General features: G+C 44.5%; 1 protein-coding gene across 1 annotated transcript in view; it reads right to left on the minus strand.

Annotated features, from left to right (window-relative positions):
* DGKB (diacylglycerol kinase beta) overlaps positions 1-19,332 on the minus strand; it is a 320,729-nt gene that overhangs the window by 13,862 nt on the left and 287,535 nt on the right. The window contains exon 24 of the mRNA XM_075271811.1: positions 19,034-19,094. Coding sequence (XP_075127912.1) covers positions 19,034-19,094 — 61 coding nt within the window. The remainder of the gene's footprint in view (positions 1-19,033; positions 19,095-19,332) is intronic.

The raw sequence follows: 19,332 nt of genomic DNA on the forward strand, positions 1-19,332 counted from the left end.
TAGGAGATAGATAGATAGATAGATAGGAGATAGATAGATAGATAGATAGATAGATAGATAGATAGGAGATAGATAGATAGATAGATAGATAGATAGATAGGAGATAGATAGATAGATAGATAGATAGATAGATAGATAGAAGATAGATAGATAGATAGATAGATAGATAGATAGATAGGAGATAGATAGATAGATAGATAGATAGATAGATAGGAGATAGATAGATAGATAGATAGGAGTTAGATAGATAGATAGATAGATAGATAGATAGGAGATAGATAGATAAATAGATAGATAGGAGATAGATAGATAGATAGATAGGAGTTAGATAGATAGATAGATAGATAGATAGGAGATAGATAGATAGATAGATAGGAGATAGATAGATAGATAGATAGATAGATAGATAGATAGATAGATAGAAGATAGATAGATAGATAGATAGATAGATAGGAGATAGAAGATAGATAGGAGATAGAAGATAGATAGATAGATAGATAGATAGGAGATAGATAGATAGATAGATAGATAGATAGATAGATAGGAGATAGAAGATAGATAGGAGATAGAAGATAGATAGATAGATAGATAGATAGATAGATAGATAGATAGATAGATAGATAGATAGATAGAAGATAGATAGATAGATAGATAGGAGATAGAAGATAGATAGGAGATAGAAGATAGATAGATAGATAGATAGATAGATAGATAGATAGGAGTTAGATAGATAGATAGATAGATAGATAGATAGATAGATAGATGATAGATAGGAGATAGAAGATAGATAGATAGATAGATAGATAGGAGACAGATAGATAGATAGATAGATAGATAGATAGATAGATGATAGATAGATAGGAGATAGATAATAGATAGATAGATAGATAGATAGGAGATAGATAGATAGATAGATAGATAGGAGACAGATAGATAGATAGATAGATAGATAGATAGATAGATAGATAGATAGGAGACAGATAGATAGATAGATAGATAGATAGATAGGAGATAGATAGATAGATAGATAGATAGATAGGAGACAGATAGATAGATAGATAGATAGATAGATAGATAGGAGATAGATAGATAGATAGATAGATAGATAGATAGATAGATAGGAGATAGATAGATAGATAAGTAGGAGATAGATAGATAGATAGATAGATAGATAGATAGATAGATAGATAGATAGGAGATAGATAGATAGATAGATAGATAGATAGATAGATAGATAGGAGATAGATAGATAGATAAGTAGGAGATAGATAGATAGATAGATAGATAGATAGGAGATAGATAGATAGATAAGTAGGAGATAGATAGATAGATAGATAGATAGATAGATAGATAGATAGGAGATAGATAGATAGATAGGAGATAGATAGATAGATAGATAGATAGATAGATAGATAGATAGATAGATAGGAGATAGATAGATAGATAGATAGATAGATAGGAGATAGATAGATAGATAGATGATAGATAGATAGATAGATAGATAAGTAGGAGATAGATAGATAGATAGATAGATAGATAGGAGATAGATAGATAGATAGATAGATAGATAGATAGATAGGAGATATGAGCAAAGGTCCCAATGACTATCTTCCTCGGTGACCCCAGGTTGTGTGACGTCGTAGGATGAAAGAGCCTAGGTGAAGTCCGGACACCAGAAAAGAAGGTCGGCCATACAGGAGAGGTGACGAAAGCTACCGTAAGTATCAGGGTTTTTCTCTCTTGTTCAGACCTCCCCTTGTCCTTCACTTATTATATTCTGGTGTCTGAACAGAACCCCGAGCCTAATAACGATCCAACGTTGACGAGTCTCTAAACTTTGGATTCGGCCAAACCTGAAATTTATAGAACAAATTTGTAACAAAATTCACTTGTCATTAAGGTCCGACTCGCCCATCTCTACTGGTGACATTTACCTCCATGTTACCTATCTCTAGGATTATACTCTTGACTAACCCACTACTCTCTCCAATATAAGATGACCTCCGGTCCTTACCAAGGAGACTTCCCATGGCCGCCATTGGCCAATCGGTTATAGGTTTAATATAAAAACTCGACTTAATGTCCAAGTCCTTTCCCTTTTATCGCACTTGTCCTCCTATGGTCTACATAGTAGCCGGGTCTTACAGAATTGTCCCCATAGATGAATGGGGTGAAGCTTTAATTCCCGGCACAGTCGGAGTCTTTTCATGTAAACCTTTATCTTGCCGCCTTGGTAAGGGATACATTGTAGCGTTCGGGTCTCTTTAAGGCGAATCTTTTGTAGCAGAAAGTAAGTGTATTGTGTAATTTTATTTTACTTTCTCTCTTCCATTAGTTCAGGTAAATAAGACAATGTAATGGTCCCATCATTAATCCTGAGCACAAAGTGGAGGTGACAGAGCTGGAAACATTATGTAAATGATTCATACGATTTCTGCATGTTTGGTTTTAATAGGTATCACTGAGCCCTTCCATTAATAAAGCCGCTGTGCTCCAGTCTGTAACAGATCAGTGTCAGACTATGGAAGTAATATATTCCACAGATACCAGGAAATGACAGTTTGGATTATTTTAAGCTTAATTAAAATGTGCAATTTTTTTCTCTTAATTATCCCAAATTAATTAGAAATTACTCATAGGTAATCTTTTGCTCTTACCAGTCACAGATTTAAAAGCTTGTGCCTTTACACCTTCGCCTCCCCGATTTCGCTACGCCGCGAGCACGCATGCAGTAAATTGTGTTGTCAGTGCTAAGAAATAATATTGATGACTGTAAAATTAAAGTAAACGATGAGAAGGTAAACAAATGTAATTAATGGGGCTGAAGGGGAGCGCCAAAAATATATAGGTTACCGCTCAAACCTTCCGGAATGGTGTCGATGGTAACAGAAGCTTCGCGTCTGCCAGGGACAAGCTGCTAAGAACGCTGCTCTATAGGTTAAAGGGAAAGTATTAGAGATGAGCGAACACTAAAATGTTCGAGGTTCGAAATTCGAATCGAACAGCCGCTCACTGTTCGTGTGTTCGAACGGGTTTCGAACCCCATTATAGTCTATGGGGAACATATACTCGTTAAGGGGGAAACCCAAATCCGTGTCTGGAGGGTCACCAAGTCCACTATGACACCACAGGAAATGATGCCAACACCTCTGGAATGACACTGGGACAGCAGGGGAAGCATGTCTGGGGGCATCTAACACACCAAAGACCCTCTATTACCCCAACATCACAGCCTAACAACTACACACTTTACACACTCAATACCACCTCTCTGACAGTAGGAAAACACCTTGAAACATGTGTATTTGGCACTTGCAGTGAGGAGAGCTTGTCACCAGCAGTGAATTTGGCCCTTGTAGTAAGTTGAGGTTGGCACCAACATTTGTTTTGAAAATCAGGGTGGATTGAGCCTCTAACCAGCAGAGTTTGGGCAAATTCATGGTGGAGGGAGCCTCTAAACACCCCAGTTTGGGCAAATTCATGGTGGAGGGAGCCTCTAAAAACCCCAGTTTGGGCAAATTCATGGTGGAGGGAGCCTCTAAAAACCCCAGTTTGGACCAATTCATGGTGGAGGGAGCCTCTAAAAACCCCAGTTTGGACCAATTCATGGTGGAGGGAGCCTCTAAAAAACCCAGTTTGGACCAATTCATGGTGGAGGGAGCCTCTAAACAGCCCAGTTTGGGCAAATTCATGGTGGAGGGAGCCTCTAACCAGCCCAGTTTGGGCAAATTCATGGTGGAGGGAGCCTCTAAAAACCCCAGTTTGGACCAATTCATGGTGGAGGGAGCCTCTAAAAACCCCAATTTGGACCAATTCATGGTGGAGGGAGCCTCTAAACAGCCCAGTTTGGGCAAAGTCATGGTGGAGGGAGCCTCTAAAAACCCCAGTTTGGACCAATTCATGGTGGAGGGAGCCTCTAAAAACCCCAGTTTGGACCAATTCATGGTGGAGGAAGCCTCTAAAAAACCCAGTTTGGACCAATTCATGGTGGAGGGAGCCTCTAAACAGCCCAGTTTGGGCAAATTCATGGTGGAGGGAGCCTCTAAAAACCCCAGTTTGGACCAATTCATGGTGGAGGGAGCCTCTAAAAACCCCAGTTTGGACCAATTCATGGTGGAGGGAGCCTCTAAAAAACCCAGTTTGGACCAATTCATGGTGGAGGGAGCCTCTAAACAGCCCAGTTTGGACCAATTCATGGTGGAGGGAGCCTCTAAACAGCCCAGTTTGGGCAAATTCATGGTGGAGGGAGCCTCTAAACAGCCCAGTTTGGACCAATTCATGGTGGAGGGAGCCTCTAAACAGCCCAGTTTGGGCAAATTCATGGTGGAGGGAGCCTCTAAACAGCCCAGTTTGGACCAATTCATGGTGGAGGGAGCCTCTAAAAACCCCAGTTTGGACCAATTCATGGTGGAGGGAGCCTCTAAACAGCCCAGTTTGGACCAATTCATGGTGGAGGGAGCCTCTAAAAACCCCAATTTGGACCAATTCATGGTGGAGGGAGCCTCTAAACAGCCCAGTTTGGGCAAATTCATGGTGGAGGGAGCCTCTAAAAACCCCAGTTTGGACCAATTCATGGTGGAGGGAGCCTCTAAAAACCCCAGTTTGGACCAATTCATGGTGGAGGGAGCCTCTAAAAAACCCAGTTTGGACCAATTCATGGTGGAGGGAGCCTCTAAACAGCCCAGTTTGGGCAAATTCATGGTGGAGGGAGCCTCTAAAAACCCCAGTTTGGACCAATTCATGGTGGAGGGAGCCTCTAAAAACCCCAGTTTGGACCAATTCATGGTGGAGGGAGCCTCTAAAAAACCCAGTTTGGACCAATTCATGGTGGAGGGAGCCTCTAACCAGCCCAGTTTGGACCAATTCATGGTGGAGGGAGCCTCTAAAAACCCCAGTTTGGACCAATTCATGGTGGAGGGAGCCTCTAAACAGCCCAGTTTGGACCAATTCATGGTGGAGGGAGCCTCTAAAAACCCCAATTTGGACCAATTCATGGTGGAGGGAGCCTCTAACCAGCCCAGTTTGGACCAATTCATGGTGGAGGGAGCCTCTAACCAGCCCAATTTGGGCAAATTCATGGTGGAGGGAGCCTCTAAAAACCCCAATTTGGACCAATTCATGGTGGAGGGAGCCTCTAAACAGCCCAGTTTGGGCAAATTCATGGTGGAGGGAGCCTCTAAAAACCCCAGTTTGGACCAATTCATGGTGGAGGGAGCCTCTAAAAAACCCAGTTTGGACCAATTCATGGTGGAGGGAGCCTCTAACCAGCCCAGTTTGGACCAATTCATGGTGGAGGGAGCCTCTAAAAACCCCAGTTTGGACCAATTCATGGTGGAGGGAGCCTCTAAACAGCCCAGTTTGGACCAATTCATGGTGGATGGAGCCTCTAAAAACCCCAATTTGGACCAATTCATGGTGGAGGGAGCCTCTAACCATCCCAGTTTGGACCAATTCATGGTGGAGGGAGCCTCTAACCAGCCCAGTTTGGGCAAATTCATGGTGGAGGGAGCCTCTAAAAACCCCAATTTGGACCAATTCATGGTGGAGGGAGCCTCTAAACAGCCCAGTTTGGGCAAATTCATGGTGGAGGGAGCCTCTAACCAGCCCAGTTTGGGCAAATTCATGGTGGAGGGAGCCTCTAAAAACCCCAGTTTGGACCAATTCATGGTGGAGGGAGCCTCTAAAAAACCCAGTTTGGACCAATTCATGGTGGAGGGAGCCTCTAAACAGCCCAGTTTGGGCAAATTCATGGTGGAGGGAGACTCTAAAAACCCCAGTTTGGACCAATTCATGGTGGAGGGAGCCTCTAAAAACCCCAGTTTGGACCAATTCATGGTGGAGGGAGCCTCTAAAAACCCCAGTTTGGACCAATTCATGGTGGAGGGAGCCTCTAAAAAACCCAGTTTGGACCAATTCATGGTGGAGGGAGCCTCTAACCAGCCCAGTTTGGACCAATTCATGGTGGAGGGAGCCTCTAAACAGCCCAGTTTGGGCAAATTCATGGTGGAGGGAGGCTCTAACCAGCCCAGTTTGGACCAATTCATGGTGGAGGGAGCCTCTAAAAACCCCAGTTTGGACCAATTCATGGTGGAGGGAGCCTCTAAAAACCCCAGTTTGGACCAATTCATGGTGGAGGGAGCCTCTAAAAACCCCAGTTTGGACCAATTCATGCTGGAGGGAGCCTCTAAACAGCCCAGTTTGGGCAAATTCATGGTGGAGGGAGCCTCTAAAAACCCCAGTTTGGACCAATTCATGGTGGAGGGAGCCTCTAAAAACCCCAATTTGGACCAATTCATGGTGGAGGGAGCCTCTAAACAGCCCAGTTTGGGCAAAGTCATGGTGGAGGGAGCCTCTAAAAACCCCAGTTTGGACCAATTCATGGTGGAGGGAGCCTCTAAAAACCCCAGTTTGGACCAATTCATGGTGGAGGGAGCCTCTAAAAAACCCAGTTTGGACCAATTCATGGTGGAGGGAGCCTCTAAACAGCCCAGTTTGGGCAAATTCATGGTGGAGGGAGCCTCTAAAAACCCCAGTTTGGACCAATTCATGGTGGAGGGAGCCTCTAAAAACCCCAGTTTGGACCAATTCATGGTGGAGGGAGCCTCTAAAAACCCCAGTTTGGACCAATTCATGGTGGAGGGAGCCTCTAAAAAACCCAGTTTGGACCAATTCATGGTGGAGGGAGCCTCTAACCAGCCCAGTTTGGACCAATTCATGGTGGAGGGAGCCTCTAAAAACCCCAGTTTGGACCAATTCATGGTGGAGGGAGCCTCTAAACAGCCCAGTTTGGACCAATTCATGGTGGAGGGAGCCTCTAAAAACCCCAATTTGGACCAATTCATGGTGGAGGGAGCCTCTAACCAGCCCAGTTTGGACCAATTCATGGTGGAGGGAGCCTCTAACCAGCCCAGTTTGGGCAAATTCATGGTGGAGGGAGCCTCTAAAAACCCCAATTTGGACCAATTCATAGTGGAGGGAGCCTCTAAACAGCCCAGTTTTGGCAAATTCATGGTGGAGGGAGCCTCTAAAAACCCCAGTTTGGACCAATTCATGGTGGAGGGAGCCTCTAACCAGCCCAGTTTGGGCAAATTCATGGTGGAGGGAGCCTCTAACCAGCAGAGTTGTGGGAAAGCAGGGTGGAGGGAGCCTCTAACCAGCAGAGTTGGTGGAAATCAGGGTGGAGGGAGCCTCTAACCAGCAGAGTTGGGGGAAATCATGTTGGAGGGAGCCTAGTATTAGCAGAATTGTGCAACGCTTATGGTGGATGAGTATGAGGATGCGGAGGAATTGGAGAGGTTGAGTACAGACATGGAGTTTCATGTTGGGGTGCTTTACACAGGTGGGCACAAAAATGAAGGCTCTATCCAGTGGTGGTTCATTTTTATCAAAGTGAGCCGGTCGGCACTCTCAGCTGACAGACGGGTGCGCTTGTCAGTGATGATGCCACCGGCTGCACTGAACACCCTCTCAGATAGGACGCTGGCGGCAGGACAGGACAGCACCTCCAAGGCATATAGGGCAAGTTCAAGCCACAGGTCCAACTTCGACACCCAATATGTGTAGGGCGCAGAGGGGTCGGAGAGGACAGGGCTGTGGTCGGAAAGGTATTCCCGCAACATGCGCCTATACTTCTCACGCCTGGTGACACTAGGACCCTCTGTGGCGGCACTTTGGCGAGGGGGTGCCATCAAGGTGTCCCAGACCTTAGACAGTGTGCCCCTCGTTTGTGTGGACCGGTGAGAACTTGGTCGCCTACTGGAGGAACTGTCCTCCCTGCCGCCAACGTCACATGCTGGAAACATCTCCATCATATTCTGCACCAATTGCCTGTGGCAAGCATTGATGCGATTGGCCCTCCCCTCTACCGGAATAAAAGACGAGATGTTGTTTTTATACCGGGGGTCAAGGATAGCAAAGATCCAGTACTGGTTGTCCTCCATGATTTTGACAATACGCTTGTCGGTTGTAAAGCACCCCAACATGAACTCAGCCATGTCTGCCACAGTGTTAGTTGGCATGACTCCTCTGGCCCCACCGGAAAGTTCAATCTCCATTTCCTCCTCATCGTCCATGTCTACCCATCCGCGCTGCAACAATGGGACGATTCGAAGTTGCCCGGAAGCCTCCTGTATCACCATCACATCATCGGACAACTCTTCTTCCTCCTCCTCCTCCTCCTCCTCCTCCTCCATTAAACGCGATGAAGCGGACAGATGTGTGGACCTACTCTCCAGCTGTGACGGATCGGATGCTATCCCTGACTCCTCTGTGTGATCTGAGTTATCCCTGATGTCAATCAGGGATTCTCTCAGAACACACAAGAGCGGGATTGTAAGGCTCACCATCGCATCCTCAGAGCTCACCCTCCTTGTGGACTCCTCAAACACCCGTAGGATGTCACAAAGGTCTCTCATCCATGGCCACTCATGGATGAGAAACTGAGGCAGCTGACTTTGTGGCACCCTAGGGTTTTGTAGCTGGTATTCCATCAAAGGTCTCTGCTGCTCAACCACTCTATTCAACATCTGAAACGTTGAGTTCCAGCGTGTGGGGACGTCGCACAAAAGCCGGTGTTGTGGCACATGCAGGCGTTGCTGGAGAGATTTTAAGCTAGCAGCGGCTACTGTCGACTTGCGAAAGTGGGCGCACATGCGCCGCACTTTCACCAGTAGCTCTGGAACATTGGGGTAGCTCTTTAGGAAACGTTGCACCACTAGGTTGAAGACGTGGGCCAGGCATGGAACATGTTGGAGTCCGGCAAGCTCCAGAGCTGCTACCAGGTTCCGGCCGTTATCACAAACGACCATGCCTGGGCCCAGGTGCAGCGGCTCAAACCATATTGCCGTCTCATCGAGGAGGGCATCCCTCACCTCGGAGGCAGTGTGCTGTCTGTCCCCCAAGCTGATCAGCTTCAGCACAGCCTGCTGACGTCTACCAACGCCAGTGCTGCAACGTTTCCAACTCGTAGCTGGGGTCAATCTAACAGCGGAGGAGGAGGCGGTGGCGGAGGAGGAGGCGGTGGCGGAGGAGGAGGCGGTAGAGGAGGAGGAGGAGGGGGGTGTTCTTCTCGTGTCCCTGCCAGGAATGTTAGGCGGGGAGACGAGGTACACCGGGCCAGTTTGGGAAGCAGTCCCAGCCTCAACTACATTCACCCAGTGTGCCGTCAGTGAAATGTAGCGTCCCTGTCCGCATGCACTTGTCCACGCGTCGGTGGTCAAGTGGACCTTTGTGCAAAGCGCGGAACTAAGGGCCCGCCTGATGTTGAGTGACACGTGCTGGTGCAAGGCGGGGACGGCACACCGGGAGAAGTAGTGACGGCTAGGGACGGCATAGCGAGGTGCCGCAGTTGCCATCAGGTCCAGGAAGGCGGGAGTTTCAACAAGCCGGAACGCCAACATCTCCTGGGCCAGCAGTTTAGCGATGTTGGCGTTCAAGGCTTGCGCGTGTGGGTGGTTAGCAGTGTATTTCTGCCGCCGCTCCAATGTCTGAGAGATGGTGGGTTGTTGTAAAGAAGCGCCTGATGGTGCCTTTGATGGTGCAGGAGAAGGAGATAAGACAGGAACAGGGGAGGATGAGGGAGAAGTCAACAAAGTGGCGGAGGCAGATGAAGTGGTGTCCTGGCTCGTCCTCTGGAGTGCATCGCCAGCACAGTCAGCAGTGGCAGTGGCAGAGGCAGAGGCAGTGGCAGAGGCAGTGGCAGTGGCGTGAACGGCAGGCGGCCTTTGTCCTGCCGTTGCTGCCTGCCACTGATTCCAGTGCTTGGATTCCAAATGACGGCGCATTGAAGTGGTGGACAGGTTGCTCTTCTCAGAGCCCCTAATCAATTTCGAGAGGCAAATTGTGCAGACAACACTATATCTGTCCTCGGCGCATTCCTTGAAAAAACTCCACACCTTCGAGAAACGTGCCCTTGAGGTGGGAGTTTTTCGGGGCTGGGTACGAACTGGAACATCTTGGGAGATTCCGGGTGTGGCCTGGCTTCGCCTAAGCTGCTGACCTCTGCCTCTGCCTCTAGCTACCCTTTTTGGTGCTGCACTTGCCTCAACATCCACACTACTTTCCCCGCTTGACATCCCCCCTGTCCAGGTCGGGTCAGTGTCCTCATCATCCACCACTTCCTCTTCCAACTCCTGTCTCATCTCCTCCTCCCGCACAATGCGCCGGTCAACTGGATGCCCTGACGGCAACTGCGTCACATCATCGTCGATGAGGGTGGGTTGCTGGTCATCCACCACCAAATCGAACGGAGATGGAGGAGACTCTAGTGTTTGAGCATCTGGACACAGATGCTCCTCTGTTAGGTTTGTGGAATCGTGACGTGGAGAGGCAGGTTGAGGGACAATGAAAGGAGCGGAGAACAGCTCTGGGGAGCAGGGACAGTTGGGGTTATTGTTCTGTGAAGCTTGGGAATTTTGGGAGGAAGGAGGACAAGACTGTTGGGTAATAGGAGGAGAGGAGGCAGAGTCTGACTGGCTGCTGGACAATGTGCTGTAAGCGTTCTCTGACAGCCATTGCAAGACCTGTTCCTGGTTCTCGGGCCTACTAAGGTTTGTACCCTGCAGTTTAGTTAATGTGGCAAGCAACCCTGGCACTGTGGAGTGGCGCAATGCTTGCTGCCCCACAGGAGTAGGCACGGGACGCCCTGTGGCTTCACTGCTACCTTGCTCCCCAGAACCATTCCCCCGACCTCACCCACGGCCTCGTCCACGTCCCTTTCCGGGAGCCTTGCGCATTTTGAATTCTCAGTTAGAAATTGGCACTATATACCAGTAGCAAAAATTGTGGGTGCACGTAACCCCAATATATTCTTTGAATTCCCAGTCAGACAATGGCACTATATACCAGTAGCAAGAAATGAGGGTATTTATAACCCCAATATATTCTTTGAATTACCAGTCAGAAACTGGCACTATATGGCAGTAGCAAGAAATGAGGGTATTTATAACCCCAATATATTCTTTGAATTCCCAGTCAGACAATGGCACTGTATACCAGTAGTAAAAATTGTGGGTGCACGTAACCCCAATATATTCTTTGAATTACCAGTCAGAAACTGGCACTATATGGCAGTAGCAAGAAATGAGGGTATTTGTAACCCCAATATATTCTTTGAATTCCCAGTCAGAAACTGGCACTGTATACCAGTAGTAAAAATTGTGGGTGCACGTAACCCCAATATATTCTTTGAATTCCCAGTCAGACAATGGCACTATATACCAGTAGCAAGAAATGAGGGTATTTATAACCCCAATATGTTCTTTGAATTCCCAGTCAGACAATGGCACTGTATACCAGTAGTAAAAATTGTGGGTGCACGTAACCCCAATATATTCTTTGAATTCCCAGTCAGAAACTGGCACTATATGGCAGTAGCAAGAAATGAGGGTATTTATAACCCCAATATATTCTTTGAATTCCCAGTCAGACAATGGCACTGTATACCAGTAGTAAAAATTGTGGGTGCACGTAACCCCAATATATTCTTTGAATTCCCAGTCAGACACTGGCACTATATGGCAGTAGCAAGAAATGAGGGTATTTGTAACCCCAATATTTTCTTTGAATTCCCAGTCAGAAACTGGCACTGTATACCAGTAGTAAAAATTGTGGGTGCACGTAACCCCAATATATTCTTTGAATTCCCAGTCAGACAATGGCACTGTATACCAGTAGTAAAAATTGTGGGTGCACGTAACCCCAATATATTCTTTGAATTACCAGTCAGACACTGGCACTATATGGCAGTAGCAAGAAATGAGGGTATTTGTAACCCCAATATATTCTTTGAATTCCCAGTCAGACAATGGCACTGTATACCAGTAGTAAAAATTGTGGGTGTATATAGCCCCAATTCTATTGCTAGGGGACTTGCAGGGTATTTCTGGGGTGAAGGTGGGGGGGCACACCGTTGGAACGGGTATCGGGGGTATATATCGGGTATACGGGAATACACTGACAGTGTATTCCATTCAGGATCCTGGGAAAACTGGGTTGCGGCGATTGAGCCCGTCAGTGCCACGTTACACTGACAAGCTTCTCCCTGGAATTTAGCTCTTACAAGAGCTGTTGGTTGTCTTCTCCTTCCTATCCTAGCCTGTCCCTGCCTACCCAGAATCTAAGCCCTAGCTAGCTGGACGGAAACCTCCGTCCTCGGTGAATTGCAAGCTCAGAATGACGCGAACCTGGGCGGCGCTGTTCTTTTAAATTAGAGGTCACATGTTTTCGGCAGCCAATGGGTTTTGCCTACTTTTCTCAACGTCACCGGTGTCGTAGTTCCTGTCCCACCTACCCTGCGCTGTTATTGGAGCAAAAAAGGCGCCAGGGAAGGTGGGAGGGGAATCGAGTAATGGCGCACTTTACCACGCGGTGTTCGATTCGATTCGAACATGCCGAACAGCCTAATATCCGATCGAACATGAGTTCGATAGAACACTGTTCGCTCATCTCTAGAAAGTATCAGATTTTTTTTTCTAATCTGTTTTTTACATTGAATTGTATATTTTTTATTTTCTTATGCCTTTTTTGCTCAACGAGAGAAAAACACTCATAGATTTCTGTAGAGGAGTGTAGTGAGCATGCTCTGTGAGGAGGGAAAAAAAGATGTGATGCCTCTGTCACTTCTTGACTTCTATAAAAAAAAAAACTGTAGTGAGCATGCTCTGGAAAGCGGTAAGAGAGAGTTGAGCTGTCTTTTAATTACCTATTGACTTCTATAGGAGAGTGTAGTGAGCATGCTGTATGAAGAGGGGTAGAGAAACTTAGCTGACTCTATTACCTATTGACTTCTGTTGAAGAATGTAGTGAGCATGCAATGTAAAGAGGGAAGGAAGAGCTTAGCTGGCTCTATTACCCATTGACTTCTATAGGGGAATGTAGTGAGCATGCTCTATGAAGAGGGAAAAAAGCTGAGATGCCTCTGTCACTTTCTGACTTCTATAAGAAACTGTAGTGAGCATGCTCTGGAAAGCGGTAAGAGAGAGTTGAGCTGTCTCTTAATTACCTATTGACTTCTATAGGAGAGTGTAGTGAGCATGCTGTATGAAGAGGGGTAGAGAAACCTAGCTGACTCTATTACCCATTGACTTCTGTAGAAGAATGTAGTCAGCATGCACTGTAAAGAGGGAAGGAAGAGCTTAGCTGGCTCTATTACCCATTGACTTCTATAGGGGAATGTAGTGAGCATGCTCTATGAAGAGGGGTAGAGAAACCTAGCTGAATCTATTACCCATTGATTTCTATAGAAGAATGTAGTGAGTGTGCTTCTGTAGGAAAATACAGTGAGCATGCTCTGTAAGGAGGGACAGAAAAGCCTATCTGTCTCTATTACCCATTGACTTCTATAGAAGAATGTAGGGAGCATGCACTGTAAAAAGGGAAGTCAAGATCGTCTCAACCCTAATGAGACGTCTTTTTTTTTTTTTTTTTTTTTTTTTATGAGGGGCCGGATGTAACTTGTATTTATACCATTTTGGGGAATGTCTGATGATTTGATCGCATCAAATTTCGTCTCTTTTGATTTTTTTTTTTTTTACCACTACGTTGTTCACCAGATTTAAAAAACATAGGATCCATGAAGATTTGTTTGCCTCCAATTAAACACAGTGTTTGCATAGTTGTGATGGCTCCATGGTGATACAGAGTGAACAGAAGCTGAAACCATGCTCTTCTATGTTACACATTTTCTGCCTTTGTAATACCGCTATTTGGTAGCCATCTAACATCACAGATACAGCGGGCTCACATCAGAGACACTACAGATCTATTCCTATTAATATCTTCCATGGCTTTCAGTGATCCCATAAATATCCTTTATGTCAGAACACTTCTCGGAGTGCGCTCTGATAGAATTCCCTCTACTGCTAATTATTAGGAGCTCATAAGAAAACCATCAGACCATGAAAGTCTTGCAAAAAGTAAACCTGTGGCCCAGAGTCTGTCTGAAGAAAATGAATTCACTGGGTTTTATCTTATTTTATATCTTACTCAACACCCGGGGCCTGTAGATGGGTCCCAAAATACACTACACCTATCCTCATGGTCAATGGGAACCCCTGCAGATGGACTTCCATATCAGTGAGTACTCTATATCCTATAGAAAAGCCACCATTTGATCTGACTGTATTGCCACTTTAAGAAAATTTACAAGATGAGACCACACTCCAGATCACTAGGAGAAAGAGGCTCCCCAAGTTCTTCTGAGAACTATGATCCATAATCTCTGGATCTCCAAGCTAATGTTGATGGACCAGTCAAGTCCAACTCTTCTTCTTCGTAAGTTGTATGGAGTGTTGTTGATGGTGGAACGCATCTACCATTTCTTCACAGCCAAGCTGTGAAGGGGTCGGCACATAATATTTTTTTTTAAAGGGATCTATAACTTGACAATAAGGTGACTTTAAAGGGATTCTACCATTAAAGCAACTTTTTTTTTAATTCCCACCTCGGAATAGCCTAAAGAAAGGCTATTCGTCTCCTACCTTTAGATGTGGTCTCCGTCGCGCCGTTCCTTAGAAATACCGGTACTTACCAGTATGCTAATGAGGTGTCGGCAGCAATATGGGCGTCTTTCTTCTTCATCTGCCTCCTCCCCTTGTCTGTCGTCTTCTTTCTTCGTCATGTCTGATGCCTGCGCAGTCGGCTCTGACAGTGAGACCCTGTTAGAGCCGACTGTGGCCATATTTCCAAGGCTGCAATTGCGCGCATGCGCAGTCTGCTCCTCATATCTTTGCCGAACAGAGTGTACTGCGCATGCTCAGTAAGGTCCGTACAGCCCTCCGACACCTGGATGAGTTTACTCACACGTTGGAGGGCTGTACGGACCTTACTGAGCATGCGCAGTACACTCTGTTCGGCGAAGACGTGAGGAGCATACTGCGCATGCGCGCAATTGCAGACTTGGAAATATGGCCACCGGTCGGCATGCACAGTCGGCTTTAACAGGGTCTCGCTGTCAGAGCCAACTGCGCAGGCATCAGACATGACGAAGAAAGAAGACGACAGACAAGGGGAAGAGACAGATGAAGAAGAAGGACGCCCATATTGCTGCCGAAACCTCACTAGCATACCGGTAAGTACCGGTATTTCTAAGGAATGGCGCTACGGAGACCACATCTAAAGGTAGGAGACGAATAGCCTTTCTTAAGGCTATTCTGACGTGGTAATTAGAAAAAAAGTTGCTTTAATGGTAGAATCCCTTTAAGACATGGGCTTCGTAAAATTAGATTACATGCAATTTTCAAATTTCGAACCATGTCCTTCTCTAGATTCATCAAGTTCCTTGGATCTGATCATCATATTGTAATGTTTATAGACAAAGACCTCAAACCAACTAACTACAAACTATGGGCAGCCATAGATGTGCAGATACTTCACCAACATCCACAAACAATGAGACATCTCACCTAGTCCAGTCTAGAACTTCGAGATCACTGGAAACCGTACCATAAAGGCTTCCTCTCCACTATGATTACAATATGGGTTTTTCCCCATCTTCATATGCACTAGACATCAATGGAAGCTCTAACTACTCATTTGGACCTCATCACCCGGATCACCACCATGAAGATCTAATTATGGAATGATATAGAACTTAAGGATAGTCATACTTTAGATTTCTCATGAACATCCACGACGATGAGATATTTCCCCGTCTTCAGTGTATCAACTAGATCTTAAAGGAATCGCTCTCCATAAAGACCCAACCACGACTATCATTCTCCATAAGGATCCCACCACCATCATCACCATAGCTTGAGTGACATCCAAAAAATCATATAGTATTTAGGCAACCATCTAGCTCATGTGTGGTATCCCGTATATCCAGGTCACATCTTCCATATAATATGAGAATAGAGAAGGACTACGGCCCCATTACATGGATGATACGGGAGGAAATAACCAGGACTGGAGAAGTTATCACTGCTTTATGGGGATGAATAACAGTGTACAATTGTCAGCTGTACATCCCAATGGGTGGCCAAAAGTGAGCATTTGCTTATTTGTTGGCTGACAACTGATACCTTTACAGAAGCCCAATCTGGAACAAATCTGGTGGTTCCCGATATTTGGCCCAAGGGCTTTTAAGACAATGTGTCAACAGAAAATCAGCTAGTTTGTAAACCAAGTTTTTATGTTAAACATATTATTTGGGAATTTATGAAATTTCCACGTCACTATCAATATTTAAAAATAACTATAAAATCCTACAATTTTCACTCTGCCCACTAAGCCTAACCATAACAACGATTGCCAATTCTGTAGGTCTTTACAGCAATCACCTTATTTACATCACAGGTAAGACAGGATTGCAATAGAAGATAACACCTCAATAGAAATCACAGATGTCCCATCATGACACTCACTACTGACAACAGATGGTGTTACTGATTATCTCCTTCCCCTCCCCCTCCCTGCACTGAGCATGTCTAGAGAAGTCTCTGATAGACTTCAATTAGTCTGCTCCAGACTATTGCTGCCTATGGCCATGAGACTGCTGTATAGCATATCACTAGATACTGAGAATCTCAGGCAAGATGGCCGCCCCCATACTCATGGACAGGAAATAGAATAGGAGTGGTCTGAATCTGGCGTACTACACATAGAACAGCTAAAATCAATGGGACATACTTCATTTTTTTTTTCTCGGGGACCAAGGGTGTTGTTTCCCACAGGCTAAAAACACTTGGTCATAGCCCTAACCCTATGTCCAACCATCGGTGCCTTCTTCAGGATCAATATGGCAAGTCGAGTGTATGGATACATTCAGCACACTCAATGTAGCAAAGCAAATAAAATATAAAATGAAAAAAAAATGAGTAGCATGTTACCCTGAATCTCCCCTTAACATCTAAAAATATACAGGTTTGGGTTTTTTTAAAGTTTTTCTTTAATGTTACAAAAAAAAAAAAAATCAGAAACCTCTCCGAATTCTTTGATTTTTATTTTTGCTGTTGTGTCGAATGGTTCAGGTTTACCGAGGAGAGGGAAAGAGAGCTTATGAATTCCTTTCCACTTGCACAACAAGCGGCTGCCAAGACAGAGTGAACTTGGCCCGTGAATGGCTTACCTTGATAGTAGTTGATCTAATGTGTTTTTTGGCTAAAAACCCATCTTGCATGAAGAGTGAAAAAGGAAATAAATTATGTGAGCGCTATGAATACATTGCATTTAGATGCAGTAGAAGGCACTCACAGCAGTTTAGGAATGAATACAAATGTACTTATGATCCATATAGAAATCATGTGCGGAGAAACAGGGGCAACGACATTATTATAAAGCACCGCACATTAAAATGGACTTGGGTAGGCAAAAGTCTCCTGAATAAAGATAAAAGCCTCAGAGCTTCTACCGTTGTTCTTATACCGATCCACAAATATGAACTTGGGTCAGAGATTTGTTGTTTCCTGGAATCGTTGACCATAACCATAGGTAAGTACATAGTGTAAGGGGTGAAAGGTCTCAGAAGGCTTTGTCAAGGACACTATGACATCACTAGGTTTACTCCTCGATGGTGGTGATCTCCACCATGGTTATATTCTGTGGACCATAAAATGAAGCTCAAATTTTGGTCATGGAATTGAATGTCAAATAAGAAAAAAAAATTCAGCCCGACCATCTTGGTACGAGACCTGAGGACACAGAATGTTTTTCCATTTATATTTAACTAAATTCTAAAATTTATATTTTTGAAATATTTTGCAAAGTTTTGGTCTTCACCAAGGTAATATTTTAAGGACAATAAAATAACGTGAAACACTAACTAAGCAAAAATTCAACCAGACTATGCTTTTAACTCCTTCAGTACGTGGCCTCAGGTCACAGGATGTTTTTCCACTTTTGCTTTACTAATTTCCGAAATTTCTATCTATTTTTTTGCAATCCCTGATCTCGCTTTGTGAGGGCTTGTTTTCTACATTACAAGGTGTATTTTTTGGCATATTTTTGGAATATAACCTTTAGCATACCATTTAACTAAATTGTTGGAGCAGAACAGGGAAAAAAAGAAATTTAATTCCACTCTTTTGTGTTTTTTATTTTTATTTTGTAGCTCTCTAAACAACTTAAGTTATGTGTAAAAAATTTTTTACAGTTTGCATGGATTAAGGGGATGTATAACTTGCATGTTTTTATGTTTTATGACTTTTAACTCATAGAAACTTTATTTAAATTTTGTTCATTCTTATTAAAATTAAATAATAATATCCTTTTGTGATTTCATTTATTAATATTATTATTACTATATTATTACTTTGGTTTTTCCTTGAGGAAAAATTACACTTAAGCAATCTTGACTTCCGTTCCTTGGTCCCATCAGTGGTGGCCATGCACATTTGATAGCTTTTGGCCAAGTGATCTTTTTAGCCTTTCCTCCTGACTTTCCCACCATCTATACAAAAGGTCCCCAATGACTGTACTGCACTCAGGCACCATGGTGGCTCAGTGGTTACCATTACTGGGATCCTGGGATTACAGCATGTATATTGAGTTTTCATGTTTCTGCCATGTTTTTGAGGGTTCTTTGGCTTCCTCCCACATTTCAAAAATTTCCAATAAAATCATCCCTACAGTGTGTATGAGTAGGGATGACTGAGTATTTAGACTGTATCATTCCTGACAGGGTTTTGTGTTATCCTAATTGATACAACTAAATCCAACTGGTTTTGCCCATTTTTTTTACTCTGCGTTCCTCCATTCTAGGTAAGAAAATGATGTTATGTTACTATTGGAAGGAAAAAGGGCCCCTAAGGGATTCTACAAAAACTTCATTTATTGACTTCTCCAAGTAGAGGAAATATTGAGCTGGACACATTTCTAACTTCAGATTAGACAAATATGAAGCATAAAATAATCTAAAATCCATCCCCAACTCTAATAGCAGTCGGGGGGCTTGACTTGGAGGCATTAAATACCCCTAAACCAAACTGTGGGATTTTCCATTTGGTCACTTAGTGGGGCTCTTGTACAATTTCCAACATGGAGACACAGTAAATAAGATACAATGCTGGAGTAGTGAATTTGTGAAAAATGTGCTTACCGTGCAGGGTGTCTGCATCCAGGGTTCCCCATCAATCTGCATAGGGAGAGACTTGCTGGTCCTTGGAATAAAGACAAGAGGAATTTTGCAATAACACATAGATAAATATTAAAATAGACACATAGATATTTCTATCCCCTGCTGGTTTCTACTATTTCATTTCTTCTTTCTTCATATATTGAGATGCAACATGAACGTTCCATGTGTTCTAAACTTGCTGCTCTGCTCCATGCATGAAGCCTCATCTCCCTCCTCCCCCTTCTCTCTCTCTCTCTCTCTCTCTCTCTCTCTCTCTCTAT

The sequence above is a fragment of the Leptodactylus fuscus genome, chromosome 4 (assembly GCF_031893055.1).
Source record: "Leptodactylus fuscus isolate aLepFus1 chromosome 4, aLepFus1.hap2, whole genome shotgun sequence".
In the NCBI taxonomy this organism is placed as follows: Eukaryota; Metazoa; Chordata; class Amphibia; order Anura; family Leptodactylidae; genus Leptodactylus; species Leptodactylus fuscus.